At 43.9% G+C, this 8,198-nt stretch overlaps 1 protein-coding gene across 1 annotated transcript; it reads left to right on the top strand.

Moving 5' to 3' along the window:
* The first annotated feature begins 607 nt into the window (after positions 1–607).
* LOC121191881 (glyceraldehyde-3-phosphate dehydrogenase-like) lies at positions 608–7,228 on the top strand. Its single transcript, XM_041053320.1, has 12 exons — positions 608–687; positions 1,138–1,185; positions 3,966–4,065; positions 4,160–4,269; positions 4,404–4,494; positions 4,824–4,939; positions 5,042–5,123; positions 5,317–5,468; positions 5,620–5,698; positions 6,084–6,167; positions 6,514–6,611; positions 6,850–7,228. The coding sequence occupies exons 2-12, from the start codon at positions 1,163–1,165 to the stop codon at positions 6,917–6,919; spliced, it is 1,005 nt and encodes a 334-aa protein (XP_040909254.1). The 5' UTR covers positions 608–687; positions 1,138–1,162; the 3' UTR covers positions 6,920–7,228.
* Positions 7,229–8,198: the final 970 nt, after the last annotated feature.

Below are 8,198 nucleotides of genomic sequence, written 5' to 3'. Positions count from 1 at the left end.
ATTTTATATTATTAGAATTGTGTTTTACTATATTGTCATTCATCACCTGTTTATACATCAACCTCCATTTATGGGTGTCCTCAGGAGGAGCTCAAGTTGTGAACATGTGGGGTTTATGCTCTGGCTCTTTTGAATTGGACTGTAGCTCAGGGACCTGCAGGAGGATGAAGACTAAAATGGCTGTGGCAGCGTAAAGCCGCAGTGAACCTGCCATGACGCTTCCCCTCCACCACCTCTCTGTTCGTGCTGCGCTTCACGTAGCAGTGGGCTCCACAGCATCATGTGGCCCGCAGACCCTCAGGGTCATACGGTGAACATGAGCCCGGGGCAGGAGGGCAGTGTTCAACCACGCTGTTTATCGTCTGCCCGGGAACTACTTTATTTGGCGGAGGAATGGTGTTTAATAGAGAACGGACCATAACAAATCCCAATGAAACAAATGAGTCAAACAGAGTGATGGTACCGGAGTCCAGGTGAGTTCAGGTCTTCTGGAAAACGTCTCAGCTGGAGTGAAGCCCCTGTGAACCTGTTGGGCCGTGGCTTAGATAAACTCTGACAAACTACGACCTTGACATTCTGATGGGGGCGTGTCCGGCGGCGCGCAGCGGGGATAAATGCCGGTGACCCCCCGTCGGCTCGTCCCCGCTCTCACTTCTCCACGGTCAGCCTAAGGTGCTTTCACAAACGGTACTTTTTTTTCTTTACCTTTTCCTCGGTGTGAGTGAGACTGAAGTAGTTGAGGCAGTGCAGTGGAAGAGTTTTTAGAGTTTGGATCTGGTTTTGCGCGCTGCTCTTAGCAACAGGTGGACCACACACTGCCAGAGAGATCACCTGTGAAGTCGTTAGAGCTGATTTTTATGGTAGTTTGTGTAGTTGTTCAAGCCCAGATCAATTTCCCTTGATTTGGGCTCCAAGCTTAACTGCGAGCTGTTTTCAAAGTTGTGCAAAAATAGTGATTTATTTCCTTGATTGATTTAAGTATTACTGCAGTTTCCATTTGTTTAGTCATGGAGAGGTTTCATGTGGTCTTTGTCTCGTGGATTCTTTGCAGCAGCCTCCCAGCTTTGCCTGATGAGTTTAGTCCTGTTTAGTTTCAGGAGGGAAATTAATCAAGTGTTCATGCTTTTCCTGTTCCAGTGAGGAGCAGACCACATCAGACACAATGGTGAAGATTGGAATCAACGGGTGAGTTGATGCTCTTGTATTTTTCACTCGTCAGTTTAGTTGGTGCTGTCCTTTGAGGGAAAACTCTGAGTAAAACTTTCAGTGGTCTCTGCTCTCACAAAAATCAAGGTGCTGAATACACAGATAAAAAAGAGAATATGGAGAGCCAAGTTTTCAAATCCTGTGGAAGACTTGAACATTGCTGCCATGTAGAAAGATTTAAGTTCTGTCACTCTGCCATATCCTCAGACATTTACCAACTGCACTGACATTACTTGTAATCTGGGGAAACTATTTGGTTTGGGTGGGGCCAGTGAAGATGCAAGACCAAAGAGGCTAGAATCCAAAAAGTCCTTAAGCCCTTAGATCCCTCTGTAGTGTCATGTCTGAAATGTGACACGCTGGCGTCCCTGATTTCGGGCGTCCTGAGACTCACTGAGTGTGGAAAGGCTGCAGCAGACACACAAGGTCTCGGGTTTATTGGATCTTTTTGTATTCTGGGGTTTTAGCTGGGGCTCTGATGCAGATCGACATGATATGAGATCGAGAGCAGAAAAGCCATTTATTTCCTAAATTGCTGATACATTAAGCACCTAATAGTTGAGAGTGCAAAGGTGATCTAACTACAGGACTCCAGCAATGTTCCTGTGACCTCAAATGATTATCTGAGAGGACTTTAATTATTTTAACTTCAGGATAGAAGCATAATGGAGTCAGCTGAAGGGAAGGAAATTTGAAAGGAGGAAATGATTCAATGTGGAGATAAAATGATTTTTCTCTGGAGCAGATGAAGTGATAACTTTATGCTTCGGGGGTCGTGTGAAACCAAACGAGCCAAACAACCAAAAAGCACTTTTTAGGATTCTCAGCCACAGTTTACCTGACAAATGACTCAAAAAGAAAAGATCTGTTTCTTGCTGAAGAGGGCTGCAGCCCTACCTGAGCGACTTTTTATTTGAGACTGTTCAAATGCTGGACAGTGATAGGAGAGGACTCTGGCCTGGACCCATCTATTCTCTGGTTATTTATAGTCCGGCAGTGTTGTGGTGTCACGGTCTTGGTGTCCCCTCTTCTTCCACACCCTTCAGACCCCTCCAATCTCCTCTCTGTCTGTACCACTGTTCTCTTCAGCTGTCACATTCCTTTTATTCTCCCCTCGTCTATTTTTAACCCTCTAACCTTTCCGATGAAGTTCAGAGACCATCCGGCCGGTGGCTTACGGACGCTGCTCAGACTTGTTGATCACCGGTGAAACATTTTCTCTCCTCCTCTGTGAAGCAGCTGTTGTGGAGCTACAGGGAGATTTAGCTCCTTGATCCTGGCTCTTTACCAACACCAACACTGGGCCTTGGAAACAGAAGATGGGCTCTAGTCCATTTTGGCCTTCTGGCTGCCTGGTGGCTTCCCAAAACTAACCCGAGGAAAACTGCATGTCCACTGCCACTTTCCCTCATGTCCCTTCTTTTTGTGAAAGAGGGCAGAAAAAGGGTTCTCAGAGTTTTGGCTCTGGGCTTTTCTATGAGGATTTAAAGTAAAAAGCTCTGCAGCCTCAAATAACCTGATTTTAACACTGACTTTTTTCCAAGTATTTGCCTAATTATTGGTTTCTTTGGTTCTTTATCAGCTCCCTGAATGTTGAGACTAGTATAGAAATTGCTGCACGAGTGAGATATTTGTTCCCCAGGTTTTTTGTTTTTATCTGCAAGCATCTGTTTCCCTTTTGACTCAAGTCTGTCACAGATTAAAAAAAGCATCGGCCGGAGGAAGATTTGTGTTGTATGGAAACATTGATGAAAAACCTTTAAGAGCTCAGATTCGGTGCGTGGTACTGTTTAGGTGTGATCGCTGGACTGGCTCTGATAGTCTCACATTTGTTCAGTGCTACTGTTATGACATTCTGGTGACCCTCAACCTTTCTCTAGACAGACGTGGTCTCTTATTCCAGGGGGTCCAGAGTGTGAGATTGTCTCTGTCACAGGGTAAAATTTTGAACTGTCCCATGAGGACAAATAGTAAGTCTGTAATGTGACTCCTGAGCCCTGGAGACATGCAATGTTACATAACAGGACTCAGTCGGTGCTGAACATGTGTTAAAGTATAAATAGTGTAGTTACAGTAACACGATAACAGTGTGAAGTCTTCACCTTTTTATTCTTTATCCTCATCCTAAACAAACGGGATCTATGATGGGGGAGGGGCTCATTGCACGCCTCGATGTTTGACCTTTCCGTCTGGACAGTCATCCACAGGTGTTCTTCCTTCTCATCTCGCTCCGTGATCTAAAGCTAAATTGAAGGGAAAGTGATGTCCTCCATCCTTTTTTTTTTTTTTTTTAGCTCATTGCTTTCCTCACACATTATCAAAGCCCTGCAGCTCAGTCTGCTTTTTCTCTCTGGTAATATGTAAAATAAAAATCTGTTCCGCTCCTGAATGAAACATCTCTGGTCTCCGTGACAGGCCCCTCGCTGCTTGACCGGCTGTGATGGCAGCCATATTAGGCGTAAACAGGCTTTCAGCTGCCGGTGCCAACTATTGTTATCTTCAGTCAGGGTTGGCAGGCCTTGTATGGCCCGTCTGTCCCCTGCAGTGACTCACATTGTAGTTTGAGTTTCAGTGCCACCGGGTGGCCAGAGAAGGGAAAAGGCTTTTAAATAATTTGGGTGAAAACTGATCATTTCAGACTTGGAGCCAAAGGGACATACATACTTATACATACTACTTTTGAGTCTTTACACACTGACTCCTCTTTAAGCTTGCTGGGTTTTCCTTGTCCACGCTCACTGTGTTGCCTTGTGTTGCAGATTCGGACGTATCGGCCGTCTGGTGACCCGTGCTGCCGCCAAAGGTGGCAAGGTCGAGGTGGTGGCTATCAACGACCCCTTCATCGACCTGGACTACATGGTGAGAGGACTGGCTGTGGCAGAGGAATAGTCTGTCAAACAGGCATTAATGCTTGTTTTAAATGTTCTTCTCATGTTCTCTTCCCCTGCTGCAGGTCTACATGTTCAAGTATGACTCCACTCACGGTGTGTGGAAACACGGAGAGGTGAAGGCCGAGGGCGGCAAGCTGATCATCGGCAACATGCACATCATGGTCTTCCATGAGTATGTGTTCCATATTCATCATCCGTTCATTATTTTTATTATTTTTTCTTTTTACTGTGTTTTAGCATCATTGTCCTGTGGGTGTGTTCTGGTCAAATAGTCCAAGTGTCTAAAATATTAGTTGTTTTGTGCAGGAGGGACCCTGCAAATATCAAATGGAGCGATGCTGGCGCTGACTACGTCGTGGAGTCCACCGGTGTGTTCACCACCATCGAGAAGGCCTCTGTAAGTTTACCAGCTGCCCCTGGGCTGATTTCACTGGAAGACAATTATACATGTGGCTAGAATTTTTTTAAATTTTGTATTTTCTGTTTTAATATTATTTATTTTATTACAGTAGACTGTAAAAGAAGAGCATGTGAAATTTACACCAGAAGTGCAGTAAATATTTTTACTAGATTTTATTCTAGAGCATGAAGGGATGAAAGGAGCTCCACATCTATCATATAGAAATGACTGTGTGTTGCAAACCTACAGATTTCCTTAATTTGATGAGCATAGTTATTATCGCGTTTGTCGTTACCTGACCTTTTTCCTCTCGTTTCTACCTTTAGGCTCACCTGAAGGGCGGGGCTAAGAGGGTGGTGATCTCTGCTCCCAGTGCTGATGCTCCCATGTTTGTCATGGGTGTCAACCACGAAAAGTACGACAACTCCATGAAGGTTGTCAGGTGAGTCTCTGCTGATACTGGATCTTAGCAAACGTTAAACCAAGATCATCTCAAAATATAGTGGAGTGACTGTAACATGTATTCCCCATCTTGTCTCCATAGCAACGCTTCCTGCACAACCAACTGCCTGGCTCCCCTCGCCAAGGTCATCAACGATAACTTTGGCATCGTTGAAGGTCTCATGGTAAAGAATTCGGACACTTCACTAAATTACGTTGCCGCTTTAATTTCATTTACATCCTATTTCACACTAACAGCTGTTAATAAAAAGCATTTAAAGATTTACTTTTTTGGTCTTTTGGTCACAGTTCAGTGGTAATAAGCCAAACCAAAAATGCCAGATCAAGAAATGGTACTTTCCTGTCTTCTCCCTCCAGAGCACAGTCCATGCTGTCACTGCTACACAGAAGACCGTTGATGGTCCCTCTGGTAAGATGTGGAGGGATGGACGTGGCGCCTCCCAGAACATCATCCCTGCCTCCACCGGAGCCGCCAAGGCCGTGGGCAAGGTCGTCCCCGAGCTGAACGGGTACGTAGGTGCTTACTTTGGTTTTGGGAGGACTGAGCAGTTACAAGAAATATGTCACACAAGTTTGAGTCTTTGGGCTGTTAAAGAGAATACAATCATCAGTAAGTGGAACGTGTCCTGAGCTCTGACTCTGATTGTCTTGACGTCACAGCAAACTGACCGGTATGGCTTTCCGTGTCCCCACCCCTAACGTGTCTGTTGTTGACCTGACAGTCCGTCTGGAGAAGCCTGTAAGTATCTCTGATAACCTTTTTAAATAACCTCACATAGGGATGTTATTTTATAACCATCATGCAGGTGATTATTACCTTATCTCTTTTTTAATCTAGATTTTATGAATTTATTTAACTGTAAATATGGGCTCAAATGGGGAAGACAATCTGAGCCCTGCTTCTCCTATTTGGATATATTGATCTCTACAGGACATCAGATGCTTGTTTGTAGCGTCTTCATCATTTTGAGACATTATTGTCATTTCTAATAAACACCTGAAATCAAGCTGAATTTTTGTGAAAATAATTCTTCTAGTGCTGCCGTTTTGAAAACTAACCCTCAGACACTTGTTTCTGATGTAATTCCTCCTGTTTGCTTTAATTAATATATCCTCTCCTTCAGGCCAAGTACGACGACATCAAGAAAGTTGTCAAGGCTGCCGCTGAGGGACCCATGAAGGGAATTCTGGGATACACAGAGGACCAGGTACAAAAATTTCATTGACACAAGAGATCCATCATAAGTGTTTTTTTTTTTTGTTTTGTTTTTTTTAAATAGTATGTAGTGTCATACAGAAGCCACTAGATGGCAGCATGTTTCTAAATAACTTGGCAGTTTGAGACGTCTTAATCTACTGCTTAGTTTGATTCATTTACTGGAGCATAAGCTGATTTAATGTATTCATTTCCATAGATTCCATAAAATGGCATTCCTCTAAGCCCACCACATTTCCCTTTACAGTTTCACACCTGCATGCATACACACTGCAGACATTTTTATGTTCAACTATCCCAGCATGTGCAAACACCTGTGCTCGTCTCTTCCCGCTCAGGTTGTGTCCACAGACTTCAACAGCGACCCCCACTCCTCCATCTTTGATGCCGGTGCTGGCATCGCACTCAACGACAACTTTGTCAAGCTGGTTTCATGGTGAGTGAACGGTGTGCAGTGCTTCTTCAGAGGACCAGAAAATTCTCCTGTGAATGAAGATGAGATACTTTATCTCACCCTGAATGGAAATTTGGCTTAAACTCAATGTTTCTCTGTCTCTACCAAACAAAACAACAATTTAATGTTGGTACTTTAAAGCTTTTGTTTTTAACTTTATCTTAGTATCATATATTTATCACGCTCTCTTTAACCTTCCTCAATCTCTGTTCCACTGCAGGTACGACAATGAGTTCGGCTACAGCAACCGTGTGTGCGACCTGGTCCAGCACATGTTCTCCAAGGAGTAAAGTGTCCTGTCATGACTCATCGTTCCTTCCCATGATTCCCTCTTCCTTCACCTGTAATTGGATGCCTTGCCATCCGTCCCGGGAGCAAACTCTTCTATGACAAACGTCTAGCAGATAAAACCTTTTTTATATCCTACAGTCACCTCTGTTCTGTTGTGTTCAACAGTGAGGACTGCAGCAGGCAGTGTTTGTACAGATGATTTTCCATCATTGAACTGTATTGTACTGAATGGTCTTGTTGCACTAAACATGCATTGTGGCTCCTTTAGCACTTAGGTGATAATAAAGTCCTCTGTTTGTGGACAGACATTCAGTTTTTATGGTGTATATTGTATTTGCTGTACAAAATTAGTGTGTATTCCTCTCTCTAGGAAATAGGTCTGTTTTTCACTGGTGCTCCGGCCTTTAGTGTCCATCATTATACACTTTGTTTTGCACATCACCTTCAATTCACAAAGACCAAAAAGTTCATTAGGGAAAAAAATTTCACATCAACCCTCTGTCAACTGACTTGCTGAAAACATTTAATAGTTCATAGCTTTCTACCTCATCCACAAACTGTCTGTTCAACTTAATCTGTCTGAGGAACATCCAACAACAATTTAAGGGTGCAAACAAAAACTTTAATGGGCAATGCAGTATAATGTGTTTGTAAGGACAACAGACCTTTATTCACTGCAGATATTTTGACATGTCATGTCATAAATGTATCACCTGTCTGTGGTGTATTGGTGCATTAGGTCAAGATGCAAAACTAAACGTAACAATGCAACACAGGACGTGTGCAAAAACAGTGATAAGGGCAAAAACAAAATACTATAATAAAACCCCTAAAAACTTTAAACTAACAACAGATACAAACGCCTTTCAGTCTTCGGGGTAGGAGTGCAGCTTGATTCATTATATGTCAGCGCAGTTTTGGGCTTGATGCTGTGGCAGAGGCCGGTAGAGGAGGCCCTGCTGCTCCGGTCTGTGGGAGGGTGAAGAGGCGGTGTCAGGGCTGGTGTTAGGTCAGGTTAGAGTGGGCGGAATTAGGTGATGTCATGGTGGGCGGAGTTAGGTGATGTCGTGGTGGGCGTGGTTAGGTGAGATCAGGGTAGGCTACCGTAGGGTTCACAGGTGTGTTTGTTTGGCGGGAGAGGAGTACCAAAATGATAATTTTTGCTGTTTACACTATCCGATATCTGCGGTTCACACACTTTGTTTTTCGTCTGACTCGATGAAACCAAATCTCGCCAGTCAAACCAGGTTAGCTAACATTTTTCGAAGTCAGTCGTTA

Source organism: Toxotes jaculatrix, chromosome 13 (genome assembly GCF_017976425.1).
Source record: "Toxotes jaculatrix isolate fToxJac2 chromosome 13, fToxJac2.pri, whole genome shotgun sequence".
Classification (NCBI taxonomy): Eukaryota; Metazoa; Chordata; class Actinopteri; family Toxotidae; genus Toxotes; species Toxotes jaculatrix.
This window is presented reverse-complemented; position numbering and strand designations above follow the sequence as displayed.

Excerpts from the sequence above, each read along its gene's own strand:
- LOC121191881 (XM_041053320.1), top strand. The coding sequence starts at position 1,163 with ATGGTGAAGATTGGAATCAACGG. Across the intron at positions 1,186-3,965 it reads GTGAAGATTGGAATCAACGG|ATTCGGACGTATCGGCCGTC; the intron begins GTGAGTTGATGC and ends CTTGTGTTGCAG. Across the intron at positions 4,270-4,403 it reads CACATCATGGTCTTCCATGA|GAGGGACCCTGCAAATATCA; the intron begins GTATGTGTTCCA and ends TGTTTTGTGCAG.